Source organism: Anser brachyrhynchus (genome assembly GCF_964034855.1).
Source record: "Anser brachyrhynchus genome assembly, chromosome: 6".
Lineage (NCBI taxonomy): Eukaryota > Metazoa > Chordata > Aves > Anseriformes > Anatidae > Anser > Anser brachyrhynchus.
Window position 1 is genome coordinate 37,880,105 of NC_137700.1, and position 23,411 is coordinate 37,903,515.

Here is a 23,411-nt window from a genome sequence, read left to right on the forward strand (position 1 = left end):
AGGACGGGGTCCGGCATCCGGGGGAAAACCGTGGCTTTGGGTTTTGTTCTGCTCGGGGGAAACTAGGAAAGAAAAGATAAATGGCAGGCGGAGTTCGTGGGGTTTCCTTTAGCCCCCTCTCCTTTATCCCATTCAGAGCACAGAGCAGGTTTTTAACAGGAAAAGAAGAAGAAACGAAAATAGAGCGGGGGAGGAGGAAAATACAGAAAACGAGAAACGCGGCTTTGACATCCTTTTTGGCACGTGAAGCGAATTCATTTCTCTCGAGTAGAGACAACTTTGGGGAGGTTCGCGACACGTTTCCGTGGCTCAGCAACGTGCCCGCCCGTGGGAGCGCAGCCACAATCGTTTCAGGTGCCGGCAGTTTCCCCTTTGAAACCATTGCTTTGAAGCCAAACCCCTCTCAGATGCTGAGCAGTTCAGGAGAATTAAGGGAAGGATTTTTTTAGCTAGCTGGGGGCACCGGGCGCTTCACGGGCTGCTTTAAAATCCCGGCCCGTGGCGGCCGCCCCACTTTTACCTTCCCGGAGAGACGAGTCTGCGGGGTCTGCCTTTGCCTTTTGAACGGCCGGTGGCGGGGCTGGTTTCTGAAAAGCAAACCCCGCTGAAACATTCGTGTGATATTTCCCACTTTTCCCCTAAAAGCGTTTTTCTCCGTCTTCGACGCTCCTCGCGTACCCCAGCGGCGTGGGTTTAGGAGAGGCCACGCCGAGCATCTCTCGGGGGAGGGAAGGATGGAAGGAAGGAAGGATGGAAGGAAGGAAGGAGGGATGGAAAGACGGAAGGAAGGAAAGCCCCAGCCCCGCCACCCCCGTGCGGACACAGCCCGGGCGGCACGCGTGGGGCGCGGGGGACTCGCGTGGGGCGCAGCGGGGCCGGTCCCCAGCGCCGGATGATGCCGTGGGGGGACCCTTTGCGTTTCCAGCGTCCCCCAGCGGAGCCCCACCGGCTGGTTATTTCACGGGGGGACTGAGCGGCGTTGGCAACCCGTTTTAAAGCGTTAATGCCGTGCCCGGGAGGCGCTGCGTGTCCTCTCGCCGGAGCCGCGGGTGGGCTCCAGCGCCCAACCGCACTCAGGACCCGGCCCCGTCTCCCTCCCCTCGCCTCCTCATCCCACAGCCGGCGGTTTGGGGCTTGGATTCACCCCCTTCTTTGCTCCCCGGGCTCCGGCAGGCCTCGCACACGGCGCCGGCCGCACGTCGGGGGGGGGGGCTCCGGGCCGGATCCGCGCCCCCCGGGACACCCCGCGCCGAGCAGCCAAGCCGGGGGGGTGCTGGGGGGGGGGGGGGGGGGTCCAGGGTGGGCAGGCCAGTCCCGGAGCCGCACGGGTCCCCCCGGCTCCCCCGACGGCCCTTTTCTTATCGGGGGTGCGCTTGGAGCGGGCAGCGGCCCCGCCCGGCACGGCACGGCTCGGCTCGGCACGGCTGCAGCTGGGCTATGGGGCAGTGCGATGGGTTACCTCCTGTCCCTCCGGCTTTCGGGAGGCCTTCGAGGTGTTTGTAAGCCGCACGAATGCCCTTCGGGTGAAGCAGAGCCTGGCTGCCCCGGCCGGCCCTGACGTCCAGCAGGAGCCCCCGCAACCCCTCAGCCGGGTTTGGTAGTTTTGTGCTGCCACAAGGCGGAAAGTGTCCTCCGTGCGGGCTCTGGTGAGATGTGGAGGCAGGCTGGAGGAGATGGAGCCCTCTGCTCCCCCCCCCACTCCCGACACAGGCACCCCATCCCCATCCCCATCCCCATCCCCATCCCCATCCCCATCCCCATCCCCATCCCCATCCCCATCCCCATCCCCATCCCCATCCCCATCCCCATCCCCATCCCCATCCCCATCCCCATCCCCATCCCCGTCCCCGTCCCCGTCCCCGTCCCCATCCCCATCCCCGTCCCCGTCCCCATCCCCGTCCCCGTCCCCGTCCCCATCCCCGTCCCCGTCCCCGTCCCCGTCCCCATCCCCGTCCCCGTCCCAGTCCCCGTCCCTGTCCCAGTCCCCCTCCCAGCCGTCAGCATGTCCTGGATCTTCCAGCCCCTATTACCCCTCCCCTGCCCCACGCTTGCTCAGGCCAAGCCTGTGAGCTCGGCTGGATGCTCTCAGGAGGGGAGGAGGCAGGATTCCCCCCCCCAGCCCCCGGTGGTACCTGCTGCGGCTGCCCACTGCTCACACCTCGGCATCCCAAATCCCTGTCGGAGCTGTCCCGGGCAGTTAGCTCCGTGAAGATCTCTCGGGGACCTTTGTTTCGTTCCTGCCAGGAGGGGCTGCTCCCTCCCTTCCTTCCCTGGTGCACCCTGAGTGACAAGGGTGAAGGGAGGAATTGGGTCGCTTCCCCCCCTCCATCTGTCAAACCCCCTCAACACTCCCCGGCCCTTCCCACTATTGCGACATGTCGGCAATCATCCATGCTGGCAAAGTCTCACTGTGAAGCCCTCCTTTGCTTGTCTAGGTGAGGGAAGATGCTGCAAGTGCACAGAGCTCCAGAGACAGTGTGAGACACAGCGCCTGGGAGTGCTGCTCGCACCGCCTGGCTCAGGCATCTCTGCCTTCCCTGTGCTTAACATTAGGGTAGGGGGAAGAAAAGGGCTTGAAAGGGCACGGAGTCTCATCCTGGCCATCAGGGATGAAAGCCTCATTGATACTTGGTTTATAGGAATTCCCTGCCTGTGGATTCAAGCAACCCTACTGCACAATATGCCCTTCTAAACACCTTGTTCCGCGGGGCGATGAACCAGAACTCTCTTGAAAGAGCCCCAAACCCAGAAAACATTACAGAAAAGGAACAGAAGGCACTAAAGAAATTGCTAGTGTAAGGGGGGAATTGTTAAGATGCCGTTCCCAGAAGAGCTTGGGTAACTGCCCGAGCGGCAGAAAAAAACAAGACCAACTGCCATTCCCCAGCTCCAAAAAGCCCACGAGTCCTTGCCACTCTTACCTAAGGGAAAATTTCTTCCCGACCCCTGCTCTGGTGAGTGCACAGGTACCACCACATCGTGTGCAATGCATTGGTCCTGTTGTTCTCGGCGTTGCCCACACCATTCACCAACACACCCAATAGAAGAGAAGAGAGGAAAAGAGAGCTGCACTGGGAGCAAACCAGCCTCCACCTGCTCGGTTAGGCAAGCTCGTATTTTTTTTACCAAGCATCAACAGGTTAAGAAATAAAATGCATATCAGTACAGGCTTTGGAGAACTGTATTTAGATTTACAAACAACATTGTAACTGTATCAACAGGCTATAATTAGAATTTAATAATCCAAGTGGAGGAGTAATACGCCCGCTGCTTGAAAAATTGGAGCCTTTCTTTTGCAGTTCTGAACGTTCAGCTCTGTGGATTGGTCTCCAACTTGCCTGCCACAATTACTGTCCCGGTGAGGCAAACACGTTGCAAATAAGAACAATGAGATCAACAATAGTCTAAGTCTAATACCATAAACAAAGGGAATAATCAGAACACCTCCTGCCCCAGTGGAATCTGCACAACTGGGACAACCAATTCGTGTAGCTATTGAAGAAAAAAATCACAGTAAAATGTTATATTTTACAGACTTCTGAAAAGTCTTTGATGCTGGCAAATACGTTACAGGCAACCCTGGGAGATGCTTCAACAACTGCGAGGTTTGCTCCTCGTGTTTATTTCCGAAGTCACCCGAGCCAGGGCTGACACCCAGCTGAACTGCTGAAGGGGAGAAAAGACCTGTGTAAAGCAGGGCCCCCCTCTCCAGTATTTTCAAAGCTTTTGCTGCAAGGGGAATAATTACACAAAAGTTCAGCCTAAGGGATGCTGAGCGGTGTCATACCCTGCGGCACGGGGCAGACCCCTGGCACTGGCTGGCCTGTGGACATCGCAGCTCAGTTCAGGTCCCAGTCCCAGAAATTAAAAGGAGAACTCGCCCCTCACTTTGCTTGCTAGGCATGTGTTGAAAGAGATAACCCATCCGGCTTGGGGCAGGACTTCTTTCCAGCCACTGGCCAAAATGAAAGAACACACCCAGATTTGTAACAGAAATGTGGTTCTGCCCCCTATGACATTTGTGGTTTTCCGAGCGCATCTGGAATCTCTCTTAAATGACTGAAATAGTGGTTCAAAGGAAAGGCAGTACAAGCAGCTCTGATCCCAGAGTGAGGGAGGGACTACAGAAAGGAAAGTTCTCCTTCTCCACACTTTACACCACTGTAGGAGATGTATTTTCCTATTTCACTTACAACAGGCTGATAATCCTACTTTAAAATCCATGCCCAGATCCAAAGGCTTGTTCTGGCAGTTTTACATCTGTCTCACAATGAACTGTGCACATTAGCTTCTCATTTCCCACAGGTTTATTTCCACAGGTCAGGAACAACCTGGAACAGGACCTGGCTTGGCCGGGAGGTGATTAGAAGGGATACCGCCTGTCAAAAAAAAAATCAGTGACAGACCCCAAAGTGGTGTGGGCATGAATGAAACCCAGCAGCAGGGTTTTATGAGCCCTTCATCCTTTAAATGTGTCGGGAACATGTGGCAAGAAATCCTAAGGGGGTGTGGTAGAGCAGCTGCCCTTAGCCAGCTCATCCCCTATGGGGACACAACTCGGGGAAGGCAAGAGGCTGCCCCGGGCAGGGGACATCGCTGGCACCACAACAGGGCCCACGTACCCCTGTGTGGTGTGGGGGAGAGCTGGCGAGGAGGAAGCAAGATGCTCTTAAGCTGGGTGAGGGGATGCGAAGCTCGCCTACGGCTGTCCTGGTATCTCTCCGTCCCTCGTTCATCTCACAGTAGCCTAGAGGTCAGATGGGAGCGAGATCCAGATGAGATTCAAGGGGGAGATTAATGTTATCTTGGGTTCTCGCTTTTTATGGTTAAAATGACACTTCTCCAAGCAGCTGGATGGCTGCAGGCCGGCTAGGGGATAGCCAGCCAGCATTTGCCATAGGTACAGTTGCAAAAAGCTGGTTCTCTGGGGGTTTCCTTTGCATTGCCTGCAAAAGGAGGGGGCCTGCCTTTTGGAGCTGTGCTCCAGACGAAAAGAAAGGAGCCAGTGCACCCAGGAAAGCAAGGGCAAGCACAGGCATGGCGGTGCCCGATAACCCCTTGGCACTGCTGTCTGTGCTCTTCTCCGGCTACACCTCACGGCAGCGGCAGATCAACCCCAAATACCTCCAGCTGAGCCCTAGCAACGTTACCCGCCCTTCAAGCACGGATCTACGAGGGGAGATGGAAGGGGAGGTAACGCATCGCTGTGTGTGTAGGTGGTGCCAGGAGTTCCCCTGCAGGCTCCCAGGGCACTGCTCGTGCCCCGCCACATCGGCCTGCTCGCCCTCCCGGGGGGCTACGCGCAACCACGGCAGGTGCCCCCACGCCTCCACGAAAAGCCCCCTGCACACGGATGGCTGCCAGAAAAATAAAAACCCTCCCTGGAAACGGGGCTGCCAGGGGCTTCGGCAGCGGATCACGGCCCAGCCTTGGCCCCCGGGCGGCATCGGCGAAGCCCGGCTCCTGCCTTCCCCCCCCCGCGCCGCGGCCGCCTCCGAGGCCGGCGGGCTCCGAGCCCCCTCTGGCGGCTGCTCGGGGGATGTCGGGGCCCCGCTGCCTCCTGCCGCCCGCTCCCGGGCGCCTGCTGCTGTTTTCTGCCCCGAACCGTGCCCTGCATGTGGGTGAAACGCCCCCAGCCCGGCCCGGAGGCAGGTTTCCTCAGCAGCCTCCTCCCGCTCTCGGTGGGCGCCTGTCCCACTCGAGGTCTTGGGGATGCTTGAGATGGTTCCCCCCTCACAGAGAGGCCACCGCTGGCCCGGGGAGTCCACGAACTTCAGGGTGCTCGAGGCTGAAAGGCTGTTCTGGGGAAGAACTCCGTGCTTGCCGTGTTCTCCTACCCTCTCCTAAGCTGCTGCAGATGGGAAGAGGAGGGGGAGATGTCAAGCTCTGGGTGAGGGATGTCAGACGTGCTGCATGGGAAGCCCTCTGCCATCGGGCTGCACAGACAGAGGTGTTTGTTGCCAGGGTGCATTTCTACACCCAGGTGTTTTGGCCGTGAATCCAGTGCTCTGGCTGCTTGTTCCTACCCCACAATTCGTCCCTGCTCTGCTGGTCCAGCACAAGTGTTTGCAGGAGCTTGCTGAGAACTGGGCAAGGTGGGAATACATATGTAGAGGTGAGAACATCTTAAACTGGCTTTCTTCTTCAGGAAGGTAGAGGTTTCATCTTAAAGTGGACAGATGTGCCCTGCAGTCTCACTGTCTCAGCTTCTCACACATCCCATCCTTAACAAGGCCACTTCATGCTTTCTGTTCATAGGAACTTGCTTCCAGCTGCTTGCAGTAGGGAAGCCCAAGGTGGTTTTGCAGCACAGAAACTCCCTCTGGCACAACAGGGCCATGCAGCCAGCGTGTTCTTTCTTAGCAGGGGCAGTCGTGCTGATACAAATACTTTGGGTACGTGTTAGGTAGCACAAGCTCAGCCTGTGGATGCCCTGGAGTTGCTCTGGGAAAGGGGCTGGCAGGAATGGCTCGCTGTGGCATGAACAATTCACACGTCCTGTTCCTGACCAACCTCCTTTTTGTGGCGGTGGTGACCACAGCCTCAACCTGCACCCCCCATATCTTCCTCCAGGGGTGTCTGCCCTACCATGGTGAGAGGAACTGGATGTTACAGGAAAGAAAGCGGTCAGGGCTATCCCCAAGGAGAAGCAGATTGTGCTTTTTCTGGAGGCACGATCGCAGCTTAGATGTTCAGACTGAAATATGTCATATTGCAGGTCTGCTGCAGGAAATGCATTTAATAAATAGACCTAAAGGTGAAATAAATATTGTGTAGGTGGTCACTAAGTGAGCTGTACCCATGTTGTGTATTCAATGCGGCCACAATCCTGGCAAAAAAAGAATAGGATGTGTTCATATAAATTAAACATGTTAAGTCCATGGAAATGTGAAAGGGGATGTGTCAATGTTACACTAGCAGCCTTTACCCTTACAATTCTGAATATTCAACTCGCCCATCTTAAGCATGGCTTTAAAATAGTCCACTCTGGCCTGGGCTGGGTAGAACTCCCTTTGCAATAGTGCATGGCATACAGGGTGTACGCTTCTCCTAAAAGACAGCAGAGAGCAGCAAGTTCTGGGACAGAAGTGAGAGAGAAGACAAGCAGGAAGCAGGAGCATGGTCGGAGTGATGAGTCTACAGACAGAACATCTGCAATGCCTTATTAAAGGAAAAAAGCTAGTTCTGCTTTCATACCCATTAAAATGGGTTACATAAGTTTAAATGGAAGCAGTCTGACCAAATTCTGCTACAAATCAGCTATATAAAAGCATTAAGTTGAATGCTTAATTGGTATAAATGGAATATTTCTGCTATTAGTGTTGGACTGCAAGCAACCTCAGTCTCAAATTAATGAACAAAAATTATGATATTCTCAGAAGGGTGACAAAGGTCCAAAACTGCAGAGGGCACTTCCCAAGACAATTTACTTTTATTTACGTAAACATCTGACCGCAAGGAAGGAGAGAGCTTCTCTGCAAGGCTGAAATGAAATTCAGGAAAGGGGTCCTTTGGTATCCCTCTTCCTGCACATTTGGGAGCAAATCTCACTTCTGGCCAAGGCTACTGGCTTTGAGATGACACACAGGCTGAAACGTTCTGCAGCTTTTAGCAAATTCCTTGTTCAGTGGAAATGTTTTTACAAATATTGGCCTGTAACATGTCCTGGCAGCTCTTGTTCCTTCTCAGGGTAACTCCTAGAGGTACCAGTAAATGCAGAGAAATCACCTGAGAGCAGCATTCAGAGAACTCGGCCAGCAGGTAATGCACCAGAAATTACTGTGTGTCATCTAAGTGCTTAGATGGGGCAGGATTTAGTCCCTCCACATAAAAGTGTGCTTTGAGAAGCTCAGAGGCTGTTGTTCCTGTATGGTGACAGCTTGGATTGAACAGCAGAACCGGGGTCCTGGCTCTGGCATCAGGAAGGGAGCTGGGACCTGCAGAGGGGGAGGTGAAGGCTACAGAGCAGTGTCTTCTGAAATCCAGATTCAGGAGGAGCATCTGGCCACTTCTTCCATGTTTCTGGGGTCTGAGCATGGGTTGTGATGCTCCCTACTTACTTTTTTTTGGCTTTTGAGCTGTCATCCCAGCTGCAAGTGCCCTATCACAAACACTTGCAGCTGCAGGAACCAAGTTCAGGAAAAAAAAAATACAGATCCTCTCCTTTTTGCCACAGATTTTGGGGTCCCAGACGGATCCTCCCTGACCATTTCTAGCTGCCTGCCTGCTGGTGTTTTAAAGAGCAGTGCCTACAACACTACCGGCATCGCAGCTGCTGTGCTGTGGAAGATTTGATCTAATGACTGATTAATTTCTTAGAGATGGCTGCTTTCTAATGGTTGTACTTGGACAAGGAAACAAAACATATCTTGGTGCTAGAATAAATGGAATTAAAGAGGAATATAGGTTGGAAGGGCTCTTTGGAGGTCTCTGGTCCTAACTTCAAAACTAGATCAGGCTGCGCATGGCCTAATCCAGCTGGATGGTGAAAGTCTCCAAGGACTGAGATTTTACAGCTTCTCTGCCATTTAACCACAGTCCTTGTCATTTTTTCTCCCTCGTATTTAATCACATTTTTCCTTGCCATTGCCTCTTGTCCTTAAGGGCATTAAGGCCCCCCCGTTACCCAGAGCCTCCCTGAGCAATGTGCTCTCATTAGGCCTTGCTGTTGTCCGTAGCCTGTGGCTCTGCAGCTCTTGCAGGCGGCCCGCGTTGTGTGCTGCACCTCTGAGCTATTTGAGATGTGGCTGATCAGCCAGAGGAGCTGCTCTGCAGGTGTAATGTGATGGGGACTGCTTTGGGGCAAGCATTTGAGCCAGCTGCTAAGGCTGGTCTTCTAACACCTTATTGATGCCCCATGCCTATCAATGTTCAAGGGGCATTTGGATAATGCCCCTAATAATATGCTTTAACCTCTGGTTAGCCCTGAAGTGATCAGGCAGGTGGACTTGATCACCTTTGCGGATCCTTTCCAAGTGAACTATTCTGTTTTGCTCTAAATTGTCCAGTGCTGTGACCAGATCTCTCTTCTCTCAGGACCTCCTAGGCTCCAGCAGCTTTCACGGGCTGCACGGGAGAAAGGATCCCATTGACCTCTCCTTAGCAATGGGGTGACCCAGGGAGAACATACTGAGTTCTGCACACTACCGAAATCTGGTGTGTATATGCATGCCTCCACAGGCAGAGGTCTTTGATAATCTGGAAGGAAGTGCTGGCACAATGACCTAGAAATCCTGGCAGGCGCGATGTGCTACCCACCAGCTCCAGTGAGATGATAGCCTTGTGCTGCCAGGTGGAGGTAAGTGGCTGAGCAAAAACCTCTTGAAGAGTGCACGAGAGGGCAGCATGAGAACAGCTACCACCTGTAGTCCTTGTGTCACCAGCAGTTAGCCTGAAAAAGCTGGGACAAGGCAGCAACCCTCGCGAGGCAGTCTGCCAAGGGATGTCTGTTTGGTGCTGGCTGCCAGGAGCTCGGTGGGGTGGGGACACGGAGCCTTTCCAGCTCCTGTGTGTGTGAAATGCAGCTGGTGTGCTCTACATCGCCTTCCAGTTCATAGCGTGAGGAAGGCAGAGGGGGAACAGAGGCACTTGGGGCTGTAAGGTGCTGTATAGGGACATGCACTCACCTCCAGTCCTGCCTCCCCCCTGCTGTGCACACCCAGGACCTTCGGGTCCCTCTGAACCCCCTGGTATAATGCCTATGCAAACGATTCACTCAGCTGCCCAGCCCATGACCCTTTTCTTTCTGATAGTTTCGCACACCTTTTAGTTTAGATCAAATCCGAAGCCCCCACCTCCCAGTCCAAGCTTGCACCAGGCTGTAGCTCTGTCCTCAGGCCCCATCTTACAGAGCACAGGATGACCATGACCCCCCCGAATTTACATTCAGCCTGCCGTTAACCCGCTCCACCCTATGTCTCAGATTCCCTGGCAGCCACGGAGAAGGCTCTGTTGGGTCAGTGCCATTTCTGTGGCTTTGGGCCAGCAGGCTGAGTGCTGGGCAGGAGGTGCCAGACAGTCTCGGTGGCGCGAGGTGGCCTTCGTGATCCTGCTGGGTTCGCTGCACAGAGAGAGCCTTTGGGCCAGGTGACTCATCCTGCAGTGCTGCAAGATACTTAATTATTGAGATGGGTGGCAGAAAAGGCTTCATTCCACGCACTTGTTTTTTTATAACAAGTTCCTCAGAAGTGATGGGCAATTTTGCATGCAGTTCTTGATGCTACATTCCTTTCCATCAAAGAAAAAAATATATATCATTTTTGTAGAAGGCATTTTTGTAATGCAGTCTTCCTCATCAACACAGCCAGGATCGCATCACTAAGGAATTGTGGCTTAAACTAATTAAACATGTGAAGCTACACTTGACGGGTATAGAGCTTGAAAGAGTGTTCCCCACTAACGTGGTAAAATGTTGTTTACTGAGTCACTAAAAAGCACTTAGGAGCTATTCCCATGCCTGCTAAAAACATTTAAAGGGGCCAACATAACAAAGGGTAAGCTAATTAATGGTGTATTAGCTGAAATGGGTGGGACAGGGTTTGAAAAATTCGTGTATCCCTGCTCAGAGCTAAAGGAAATCAGCAGAACTGAAAGAAATTTGAAGTGTCAACTCGATGATAGCGCAAGGCACACCCATCTCTGAAACAATCTTCCACCCCTTGCATCCACAACGACTAATGAGCGGTAGGATAATGGAATTAAAATATTGTAAGACTACGTAATACAGAAAGGGGAAGAGAAATAGCTTAGAGTGTCATTAGAATTATTGGGATGAAAGTAAGTGGTGGAAAATTTAGCCTGAAGTTCAGGAAACTCTGGGCCATTGACAAATCCCATCTGATGACAAATCACATCTGATTGCCAGTGATGGGAAGCAGAAAGGTGTCTGATCGTCAGCATCCTCCAGCCTGCGGTTTATACGGCGCAGGGGACGGCTGAGAGTAGAAAGTACTGTGCACGTCGTAGTTTTGGGATTAATTGTTCTTCAGCCTTGGAGTTGTTTCAGATACAGCTTTGACCTCAATGTTATTGGTAATAGCCAGTGCTACATCCTGCTTATCTGTGCTGGGTTTAAATGAACATGCTTCTGACATTAGAAAGAAGTTCAGTAGATGGTTTTACATTAGCACTCCGCATGCTGAGAATTGCGAGGGTCTCTGCCACTCACGGAGACGATGTGGGATGCATGCTGGTGGATATTGACAGCTAAAAGCTTGTTCCTGTATATGAGGTTTTACAATCCCCTCTGTTAAACTGCTTATATACGTATGGTGCCACATTAATAATAACAAAGAATAAATCTCTTTATTTATTTAAGGAGCAGAGTGGACTAGTCGTCTTGACTCTAAGTTGTGGGGTTGTGGGTTTTTTTCAGTTCAAATGGTGTAAAATTGCTCTGTTGACATGAATCATGATGCTTAGCTTTTATGCAGCATATAATCTCACATGCTCTAATGTTAATTAAATTCCAAAGAAGCAGTTTTCCGATCTCTCCACGGGGAGCTTGTTTGCCTTAAAATGAAACTACTGGGCTGAGATAGCCTCCACTATACCAGCATTACGTTCACTACATTAACTCAGTAAAGACTTTGGCATAAGACATGTAGCTGAACCTCGGTAATCCCCTCTGCTTATCTGCAAGCCCAGGGCTCCTGCGCCGCCTCTCACTTGCGGTGAGGTCTTACCCCGGTGACTCACTGCGATATTAACCTTTCTGCCTGCTGCAACACCACGAAGTGTTATCGCATCATCCAAGTGAGTCACGCCGATAAATGAGCAGCGTACGCGTCGCTGGGAGGTAGCGGTGCCCAGCTTCATTTGCAAAGCCTTCCCCGCGCTAATTAGGAATTGCTGCACTGCGTCTGTCAGGGGTCGGTTCTGCTCTTCCACGGCACTTGAGAAAGGGGCTGGAGACCGGGAAGGAAGGTTGGGGGCTGAGGGGGTCTTGTCTGTCCAGGAGCAGCTTCCCCGCTTGGGCTCAAGCACCCGTCAGTCCCCTTTAGCACGCGGCCCCGACAGCAGGGGCAGGATGAAGGAGAGGGCAGCCCTTCTACCCAGCCCACCAGCACGGGGAGAAGGGGTGAAGAATGAATCGGGTGGCTGGTCCTGCTGCTGAGTCGCCAGGTGAAGAAGTGAGAGGTCTGGGGTGTTTTCTGGCCATGACACTTTCATCTGTGCTAAAAAAAAAAAAAAGAGAAGGACTGGGGAGGAGTACTTGACTCTGGGCTGCTCCTGGAGCATGGGGGTGATGTGAAGTGGGTTTGTCTCTCATAGATGAAACGATGGGTACTGTTTGCTTGGCTTTCGTGTGAGCAAAGAATGCAATAGGAAGTTCTCCAGTTCAGGGTGAGAGTCCTGGACATCTTTGAATCCACTTAGCATTATATGCAGTGTCAGGATGCTAGTCCTGAGTGCTCTCAAATATTCCCAGAGGTTATAAGCTCAAGCACTTGACTCAAGCAAGAGCTGAGACTTTTACAGGTGGATACAAAGCAAGCTAAACCTTCCCCCGGGGAATCCAAGAGACTCTACACAGCCAATTAGCGCATTTCTCCATCCATCCCCAGCCGTCCGAGGTGCAAGGGGCCGGCGGGGAAAGCAGGAGGTGCCAGGAGGGAACAGGGGAATTCATCCTCCAGAGGAATATTATTGGGGTAGGGAGGAGAAAAATGAGCTCAGGGTGCTTGGAAAGCACGTGCCACTCGTCTGGCGGGTTGTGCATGCTGTGCTGTTTGTGGACTGTCCCAGGGACAGGTCTCAAGGGGCAGTGGGTGGGAAGGAGCGGGGTCTATGCGAGCTGGCAAGGCCCCCAAACACCACATCTGAAACCCCACTGACACCCCCCGTCCATCCTCACTGGGTGGGGTGACCTGCTTCTGGGGGGCAAATACAGTGATGCTCACCCAGAACCCAGACTTGGGCTCGTGTTGGTACAACTCCTGCTGCTACCTGTGGCTTGTTTGTTGCGGGGGGGGCTGATATCACTGTTATACGGAAACACTCCTGTTTGCTCGGGGAGCTGAGTATTCAGGGCATTCTGGAAATATTCTCCGTGGTGTGTATGTGAGCAGCAATAGATAAAATCCTCTGTGATCCTTGTTAACATCCAGTCTCACACTGATCATTTTAAATTCTCTTGGTCATGAAGTGCTGCCAAGCTGGGGTCTTAGTTCTTTATCAAACCATCAGTGCTGGACGCGAAAAAAAAAAAAAAGGCAAAAAGTTTAGTCTGATGCCTTTTATTCATTTATTTTTTAATAAGGCTACTTATTTAATCACTCCCTTTCAAGTCTTTGGCTTTGTTCATAAAAAAAGAGGAAGGTGTCATACTGTTGAGTATTGGCCAGCACAGTGCACGGGGTCCAACAGCCCTTCGTAGAGCAGAAATAAACACAGCAGGTCTGTGACAGCGTGCTAGGTGTCTCGATGCCTGATGAGCTTTATCGATTATTGAAAACCTTCTCACTGCACAAACAGTGACCTTCCTCATTTAACCTCTGTAATCCAAGAAAGTCAGATAAAGCATGACTTCTAATGTGTGTGTGTTTGTACTGGAATAATTAAACCTTACAGCTGTGGTCACAAACTTTCCTTTCAAGGAGCACCTTCAGAACACCCACATTTGCCCTAATCAAAGTAATGGAAGTTAGGAAAAGTGCAGGTTTGCTGTCCATTAACAAGAATAGGAAATGCATATTGCAAAAATCTCTCAATAGAAGTAACAGTAACTCAATTTGGAATAACTTGTGGTTAGTGGGATTTGCTTTTAAGCAACTGAGTTCGAATATGTAATACGGCAATAGTGGGAAATGGTTTAGATTAAGCAAATAATGTAAAAATCATTTCAAAATGTATTTTTATTAAATTTTCTTGTTGTCACAAGCTCGGATTCTGGTGTTGGAAATGGCTGAGAAGCTCCTGGGAATTGCTCAATACTTTGCAATCCTACCATGTATAGGAGGCCAAGAAGTTTTTAAAGCACTTTGGAGGAAAGAGGCTTATGTTTGAGATGCAGATGAAAAAATCCACAGGACAAATTGTGTCAGAATTGCCATACTGGGCAAAGAGCCTTTTTTATAAGGACACAAATGTGAGTATACTGCCTCAGACATAAGGCCCATTTGGCCCAGTGTCCCATTTCACTTTCCCAGTTGCCAATTATTTTCAGTTCAGAGGGTTGCTGAACCCACTTTGGTTTACCTGTTGGTAACATTGAATGACTGTGCTTCTAAACTTCTCTCCACCCTCTTCTTTAATGTATAGAAACCCAACATCCTTTGGAGTTTTCCAGCTAGGTGAAAATCATCTTCTTTTGTTTGTTTTGAACCAGGTTTCTACTTGCTTCATTTGATGGTCCCCAATTCTGGTCCCAGAAGAGCTGATCCCTTACCCACTCTCTCCATTAGTTTGGACCACGCATGAGTTTGAAGACTGCTCCTACATATCCCTCAGGTTTTTTGTTTGTGTTCTTGTTTCATTGTTTGCTTGTTGGTTTTTTTTTTTTTTTCTCAAGGGTCAAAGACACTGCTTGGTCATTCCTCATGAAAGCTGTCCGTACTTTCAATCGTGCTCATCGCTGTTTGAAATTTCTCCAGTTTTAATAAGCCCTTTCTGAGAACGAGGGACTTTGTCAACACATCTGTAGAAATCCAAGTAACCTCTGCCAGCTTGTACGTCACTGTTACCCACTCTGTACAAAACTCGCCCAGAGAAGCCAGCCTTGTCCTTCCAGCATGGGGTACGCTGCCCACCGCCACCTTGCTCTGTCACCTGCCCCGCTGGCTGCTCCATGTCCCTTGTTCCCCTGGTAAGGGCACTGAATCTCAGCACGCTGTCTTGAAGTGCAGCCTCCCAGAAGGTCCTGTTGCTTTTCATTAAGTATGAATATTAACAGTTTTTAACCCCGTGTTTCAGGACGGTGAAAAAAAAAAAAAAAGATTGCAATAAGAGGATTTATGAAGGTATTGTAAAAAAAAGCACTACTGGGTCAAATAATCAGAAAACCAGAAAAGTAGCAAGCACACAGGCTTATTTTTGTCTTAGCCCTGAAAGCCTCTTTTCTATAGTGGAGGCTGCCATACTAACAGGCATGTGATATCTTGTGATCCAATTTGCTGAGAGTTTGACCCAGAAGAAATCACTACAACCATGTAGTATTTCTTCATAGCGTGGACGTTTAGCTTGCAAATATCTCAGAAGGTCTTGGCTGGGCACGGCTGTCTCCGTTTTTAATGAAATATTTAACAGCTCTTTCAGGCAAGTCCAACTCCCCTTACTACCACTATTAACATTATCAAGAGCAGTGTTCATTGCTCTAAGTGTTTTACAGTGATGGATGAAAGGAAAAAAAATATTTTTAATGTTGGATACAGTTTGAAAGGATCAGTAACCCTGAACTGAATGTCAGTTCTTGCTTACTAAGGTGAATGGGAGTTCAAATTAATGGGAAGATTTTAATCACATGAGAACTGACCAAAAACCTTCTTAGCTCTTTTTTTTTTTTCTCCACTTCTGGGAGAAATCTTTATAGAAATCTGTCACTCACAGTGTGCATTTTCCCTCTGGGGAGCTAGAAATATGTTTCTTCTGTATCAGTGAGAAACTGTAGTTCAGAAAAGGAAACCTTAAAGACAAATTGGCCCGAAGAGAAACCCACTGAAGCTGGTAATCCACGTGCATTGCAGCAGTGGCTGGGCAGTAGTGGTTCGGGGATACAGGGGCATATTTTCGACTGAGAAATGTTTCAAGGCTTGATGAGTTGTGCTCCTTTTCCATTGGGACTGTAGTGCAATCTTCACTTATAAGACATGTGATCTGAAAGCCTGAGGCAGAACAATCCCTGTTTTCACGGGAGAAGCTTTTCTAGGATGCAAAAGCTTTCACGTCCTCCTCCTTGTCTCTAAAAGCTATCTTCTCCACAAAATTAAAAAAAAAAAAAAAGAGAGAAAAAAAAAAGAGCTTAGGATGGCATCAACATCACAGCCTCTGCGAGGTAAAAGGGCATGCAAAAAAATATTTTGGGCAGTATTTCCACATGCCTGCTTCATTCTGTCTCTCGTGATCTATGCTTTTCTTGGGGCTCTCATGTTTTCCCACATTGAAGGTAACCGGAAGGTAAATTTAAGTGAAGAATATAGAAATTTTCTGCAGAATCTGTGGTACATCTCCAGAAATTTATCAGGTATGTACCAGAACAGCAAAATAACTTAATTGTACACAGAGTTACTCATTCCTTTGCTTTCTGAATGAGATTTTTGGCTTTTGAAGACATTCTTCAAAGTAATAACGGCTGAGCCTGCAAATGGGATTTTCTCTGTGCTTAGCTGATGACTGCTGTTGCCTGCTTATCTTCCTTAACTGTGATTTTGACTGCAAGCTTCCTTGGTCCCTGTGCTCCTGCCTGTAAATACTTAAAAGACTTTTTGTGATGTGCTTGTGTTGTCCCTTTTTGCCCTAGTTCCCTAAGGTCCAGGAGCAGCTGAGATTTCCGTGCTGTTTCCCTCTGCCTGCTGGGGGCTGGGTTCTCTGTCTCAGAAAGTCTCTCCCTGCTCCCTTGTCCCAGCTCCGAGGATCCCTACCTGGGCATCCCTCTGGCGATGGGACGCTCGGGTGCAGGCAGGTGTGGTGCTGCTCCCCAGACCCACTTGTGCTGATGGAGGGGTAGAGTGGAGGATATGGGCTCGAAACCCTCCTGGATCTGTGATGGGGATCATACGTGGGCTTGGACTTTTGCTCAGGAAGCTGTGCTATCACAATGAGCCAGTGGACCCACCTCATTTTTTCAATGGGGTGTGTGAGGTGAATCTTTTTATCTTCTAAAGGACTAGGAGCAAACGCTCAGCTGGAGTAAAATCCCTGGAATAATAAACCTAGGCTGCTCCTTGACTGGAGTTCTGCAAACTCTCAGTTTCTGCTGTTACCGTAACAGATAACATGACGGAAAACGAGGAGTCGTTTAAGGAAGAAATCCATAGACTGCTCAGCACAGCTAAACGAGACTGGTTTGTCAATCCAAAAGATATATGGAGTTTCTTTGGGTCTCTCTTCTTCTGCTGCACAGTATTCACCACTGTGGGTAAGTCCAGAGGTAAAGTAACCCTTACAGAACCAAATGCCACACTGCTTTCTCTAATGTATTTCTACCAGGGAATTAGGAAAAAAAAAAAAGAACCTCCAACCCCACCTGAATTTTTCTCATGCGTGTTGATAATGGGTCTGCGAGGGGTGCAGCAAACACGGGTTTCAGAGGTGTAGCTGAGCCCCAGGGACAAGTCAGAATTTAAGCAATAGCGATGCTATGTGCTGATTAGTAGCAGCATTGCATGCATACTGTAGCATGTGCTCATATATGACATATGCACAGAACTATTACATTGAAATGAAAGAAAGCTCAATTTTTCAATCAAACCTTATTCCTGCCGCTATTGTGTGCTATGCTGGGTAATGTTTTCTTTACTGAAAGAGGCAATTCATTATGTGTATATTGTTTTTAAATTGCTTCCCTGTTGTTTATGTCTAATGTTGCTTTGTAAACCTCTGGATCTATAATTGACTGTGTTGTTGTTGTTCACAGTTCTCTGGGCTAACAGCACACAGCGCTGCTTAAATCACACCTCTGAAATCTTTCCTTCTGCCTTCATATTTCAAAGCATGACCTAGATCAAATAGGAACATCTGTTACGGTTTTGGCTCACGCTGCATTGCTAAATACAACTCCTCATGCTCATTTCCAAAGTTACTTTTGTCCTTTTGCTAATCTTTCTCAAATGCTGGCGAATGCAGACACTATCTAAATATTTTGTCAGCATTAAGGCTGGGTGGGAAATAGTCCCACGGCATTGGATCAAATTACAAATACGTTTCTCCACCGCATTAGGATATACTCAAGATCCCAGCACAGGTATGCATCTTAAGGCAAAATAAAACCTGATTATTCTCCACAAGGAATAAGGAGAGAGTTAATAAGTTCACTGGAGCATGTAGGATCTGCTGGCTCAGTCACAGCAGAGGCTTGAACCTCTGTCTCTGATGACTTTGGTGACTGCCTTCAAGCAGCGTACTGCAGCCCCTGAGTACAGCTGGCTCTCGTAGAGTGTGCTTCTCTCAGTGCTACACGCTGGAGTGCTTCTGTCTCAGGGAGGTAATGACACATTTTTTATTCCACAGGCACATTTGAATAGCTTAAGAGTTCAGACACATGCTGGAGATACAGACTTGTACCTTCCTCCAAGTAAATATTTCTTAGTACAAACACAACACCAGAAACATTTCGAAGTGCCTCTTACCAGAAAGCTTTGACTTCAGCAAACAGGTGGAAAACCATATTGTTGAAGACTTCTTGCCTAGAAATACTTTCCCATCTCCATTTACGTGGGACTGTAGAGATGTTTCCATACACACTGGCCCAAGCGATCCATTTATTTCTAAAATTTCTAAACTACATTATTTTTGGTCTTCATAGCAGTGAGCATTCACACAGGAGCCTCAGGTTTTGAGCTGGGTTTTGGGACCGGTAGGAAGCCTGGATTATTTCTTGCTAAGAGATGGCTATTTCTGTTGTGGTGGGTTTGTTATCTGCAGTATTAGGAATTGGTAAATCACTTCAGGTGAGAGCCCACCCAGCTACCTTTAATTATCTAGCAGAAGCGAGCATCCAGGCTAGAGATCGGTGGTCAGAACTTCATAAGGTATTTCTAATGTATGGAAATTGAGAAGTCACTCTGTGCAATAACTGCTATAATTAATCTTCCCCAGTTGTTTCAGCAGTATTAGCATTCCCGATGAACCACTGGAGAACAGACTGACAGAGAATAAATAGTCTGTCAGTGTCCCACAGCAAAGCAGGGGCCAAGGCTGGATTCAGACCATTAGTGAATGGTCGGAGGACAGGAAGAAATCCACACTCCAGCATCCCAGCTGATAACCTCACGGGCTGAGTACCTGACCTGGGAGGTCACCTAAAAAAGAACAATGTGCTTGAACGGGGAGAAGAAATGCTTTATGTCTTTCTGGAGGATGAGGAGAAAAATGGTTGTTAAACTAATAAAATTAATGTAATGCAGATGTTTTCTAACACTGTAAGGGAAAAGCACTAATTTACAAACTGACATTCACATCCAACTGTTAGGGGAAGAAAAATTAAATACCCAAGTTGAATTTAGGGAGAGGGTATATCTTCTGCTACCATTTTATGGATCACAAAGGCCATGTGGTTGGTAGTACTTTCCTATGTGTTGTAATTGATATTTGTAAGCTTTGGTACTCCGGGATAAGCATGCATTTCCTCATGTGATAAACAGATGTTTCTTCACTTGATCCTTTGTTTTTCTGTGTACATGTAAGAGCCTCTGAGAACTATGAAGCCAGTACAAATAAAATGTCAATACAAGGCATGCCATTAGAGCTAGATCTGATGAACTAGGAACAATTTCATATTACACTACTAGCTTACCATTCACGATAAGCAGTTTTGGCAAAGAAAAGCAGGATCTCTCCTGCTGTCTCCCCCTCTGGACCTTGCCTAGCCAATATTCCCAGATATGGAAATCTTCCTCTTCTCCATCAGAGCATGGGTTGGACCCTGGTCATGGACTTGCCCCAAATTCTAGCTTCTTCTCCCTAAATGGCCTCTTGTTAAGAGTCAGGTAAGTCAAAGAGCCCATGCGGGTATGGTAGGAAGAGTTAATTCAACAGAACTGGGAAATTCCAAACCTCCACGGTCCTGGAGAGGGCAGATGCCTGCATCAGTAACCAGGCTGCAAGGCAGAAATTTGAACAGCTTCAAAGCAAAGCCAAAAAAGACAGTATGCTCTGGACTAAAAAATGGCTCAGTAAAATTGATGTCAGTAAAAAGTCCAGTACAGGTGTAATAAGTAACGTTCTCTCTCTCTCCCTTTCTCCCTTCTCTCTCTTTCACTTTTTTTTTTTTTTTTTTTTTTTGTTCAAGGTTATGGTAATACCTATCCTGTGACAAGGACTGGAAAATATCTCTGCATGTTGTATGCTTTATTTGGCATCCCTTTGATGTTCTTGGTCCTGACAGACATGGGAGACATCCTTGCGACTGTCTTGTCCAAGTCTTACAACGAATTCAGAAAGCTACAGTCAAAACTTCTAGCCTTTAAACTCTGTTCCGGATCCACATGTAACAGAGGGGATAGATCAAAATCCAGAGTGCTGTCTAAAGTAGCTGCAAATGAACCCTTGAATATTGTGGAAATGTTGAAAAATCAGTCAGCTGTTAAAAGAAAGCCGGTCCAATATCGCAATGCTGAAATTTTTGAGCTGTTAATTGCCAGAGAAAATGAATACAAAAAGCCATCAAGAAGTAAAAGCATAGAGAGATGGAGCTCATGTCCTGAACTAGACAGGGGAAAAACAATGTCCAGAGTAATTGAGAATTTTGACAAAATAGGAAAAGAGTTAGAAAAATTAGATGTGCCCATTGTGTTAATGGTTCTGGTTATCTTCGTGTACATTTCCTGTGCAGCTGCCATTCTTCCAAACTGGGAAACCAGATTGGATTTTCAGGAAGCCTTTTATTTCTGCTTTATCACCTTGACAACTATTGGGTTTGGAGATACACAACTGGAACATCCCAAGTTTTTCTTGTTTTTCTCCCTCTATATTATTATCGGCATGGAAATTGTCTTCATTGCTTTTAAGCTGGGCCAGGACCGCTTAATTGTCTTATATAAAAAGGTGATTTCATTTTGTGGAGAGAAAAAGATGCCATCAAAGAAGGTATATCCAAAGAAGTTATATCCAAAATAAGCGTAGTCATTTCTCCCTCACTCATATGCATTTGCCCCTGCGATGAGATGAAACTGTTCTTGTGCATTTCCACTCTCTGCCTTGGGCTTGCAGAAGGCACATTTTCTTCTGATTCCCCATGCTAATCTGCTGTAAACTGGCTGGATGCCTCAGGAGACACTTGGTGTAGGCATCTCCAGGGAGTACTTTCCAACAAGGGTCCCATCTCCTAAATAATAAAAGCAGATAATGCATGATGAAAGAGCAGAAAGCTCTCCCTGCCGGCGCTCCCCAGCACCTTTTGCAAAGCTCTGACTTTCAGCAGGCTTCCTGTCCTCTCTTCCACAACAAGCCAACTGAGGTTTTTTTTTAGCACTTCTCCATGCAGAGCCCAGATCCCTGTCTCGTCCTGGCACCCTGCCTGCAGCCAGGGACAGCTGGGTCGTGGCTGTCCGTGCCGAACTGCGAGCACATGCTGTGGTAACAGGATTCATCAGCAGAGAGAGCTGGGGAGAAGAAGTGTGAACCCAGCTGCTGGTCCATCATGGTTGCGTGTATTGCAAGCATCTTTGTGCCGTCCAGAGAAAATTTAAAATTAAAGAAAGGTATTTTCACCTCTTTCTCTGTCCCTGGTCCATAAATCAGTCAGAAAGTTGCTCATCTCTCTGTACTATTTTCCACCTTCACTTATCACATCTGTACTCAGCCCAGAGTCAAGGTGTGATTCATGGTGTCCAGCCATAACAGTGCCTGAGACAAGTTCTGCCCTTGAGAGGGCCACCTGGGTCAAGGCATGAAGGACCTCCGGGTGACTGTAGCCATGGAATGAAACTCCACCTTTGCCATTAAAGAAATGTGATGGCCTGGGGACACCAATCCCAAAAGTTCTCTCCTTTAATTCGGGTTTTACTCTGCACAAAGTGCTTGACTTCTGTGGGTCCTTCACCCACTCATAGAAAGAGAAGTCTACCTATTTCTCTGGGATGTGGTAAGGATTCTGTACTGAAGCACAGAAGTGTGGGAATATGTTTTTTCAAGATTTTGCTTATATTATTCATAATTTGAGTCAAGCTATCATTTTTTATGTCAAAAAAACATAGTTTATAAAAGAAACCACTGACTTTAATTAACTGCCTCTTAGTGTGTAAATTATATGCATGCACACTGAATGTGAATGACATCATTAGATATTAAAGCATGCTTGATTGTGGGAGAATGTACATTGTTTTCCATAGCAAGTTTGCCATTTGAAGATGAGAAGTTCAGAGTATTTACATGACATCCTAACTCTGTTACAATCACTGTGAACAGTAACATATATTGTCCTTGTTATCACTAATTAACTGAGATTAAGAACTGGTGATATGCAATGTATATAATGAATGAGGGTATATAAAAAAGTGCTTTATAAGGACAACAATAAAGAAGATAGCATTTGGAAGGAACTCTGGTTAACTTTTTAATGTCTGCCCTGACTTTGATATCGTGTACAAAGTCCTTCCATACAGACTACTCTCATATTACCTCATTTTATGTCTTTGGATTAAAATCAGTGTAGGACTTTGGACCTGTGCCAAAGTTCTCAGAAATCAATGGAAAGTTTCATATTATTTAATGGGCTTTGGATCAGAGGACTACACTTCCTGCTCCTCGGGGTTTTTCCTTGTGATATGCCTAACACTGCCAGCATTAGTAAGAACTGGTCTTTCTGCCAAAGGACGAGTCTCTCCCATATCATTGAGATGTCTTTTATGCCAAAGGATTAATCCAGAATCTGGCCCCTATAGACTTCTCATAGATGTTGTACCTTCATATCATCACATTTATTTTAAGGATTTAGGGAAGTTTGGCTGGACTTGCAAAAAGGGTCATGAATAAAATCATTCTCATTATGGCCAAGGGATGGCAGTAAACTGCTTTACTTAACATAGAACATGTCAGTTGTGGGGGATAAGAGAATATTTTATAGAAGTAGAGAGAACAAATCACATCACCATGGCCCTCTGTAAGATCATGATGTTCTTGCCTCTTGAATACAATGTGCAGCTCTGGTCCTTCACCTCACAAAGGGTAAAGGAAAATTAGAAAAAGTCCATAAGTAGGGGAAAAGGATGAACAAAGATATGGAACAACTTCCATATGAGAGGTGTAGAGTAGCTCTCTAGTCTGGAAAGAGGTGAGGGAGTACAGAAGAAGTGTGCAACACTGCGAGGGCATGGAGAAATAGGGAATAACTGAAAGATTATTATACATCTTTCATTGAGATCTAGGGTTGCCAAATGAACCTAGCACGTGGCATATTTAAGAAAAGAAACAAAAAAGAGGAGAAAATGGAACTTCACACAACATATAATTAAGCCATAGATATTCCCTGTCATGAGAGGATGTGGCAATTAAACGTTCACATTAGATCAATGGGAGATGGAGTAAATTCATGAAAGAATAACCTGAAAAACAAGTAAGTACAAAGATAGCACTTCTAGTTCAATAATCTCTGAGACCAGAACTGGCAGAGTCTGAAGAAACATCTCTACAGCCTTTTCTGTCCTTCTGTTCTTTCTCTGTGACCTGGTGTCTCCGAGACAGAATATTGGGCTTCTTGATTGTGTTCTCACCTGATTTCAGTGCCTGCAGTGCATTGAAGTGGGCTGTTATTTAGC

General features: G+C 47.9%; 1 protein-coding gene across 1 annotated transcript; it reads left to right on the forward strand.

The window, feature by feature from the left end:
• The first annotated feature begins 15,900 nt into the window (after positions 1-15,900).
• On the forward strand, positions 15,901-22,456 carry KCNK18 (potassium two pore domain channel subfamily K member 18). The gene is made up of 2 exons (XM_080597220.1): positions 15,901-17,074; positions 19,946-22,456. Exons 1-2 carry the CDS (start codon positions 16,933-16,935, stop codon positions 20,770-20,772), a joined length of 969 nt encoding a protein of 322 aa, XP_080453346.1. The 5' UTR covers positions 15,901-16,932; the 3' UTR covers positions 20,773-22,456.
• The last annotated feature ends 955 nt before the right edge of the window (positions 22,457-23,411 follow it).

Excerpts from the sequence above, each read along its gene's own strand:
- KCNK18 (XM_080597220.1), top strand. The coding sequence starts at position 16,933 with ATGACGGAAAACGAGGAGTCGTTTAAGGAAGAAATCCATAGACTGCTC. Across the intron at positions 17,075-19,945 it reads CACAGTATTCACCACTGTGG|GTTATGGTAATACCTATCCT; the intron begins GTAAGTCCAGAG and ends TTTTTGTTCAAG.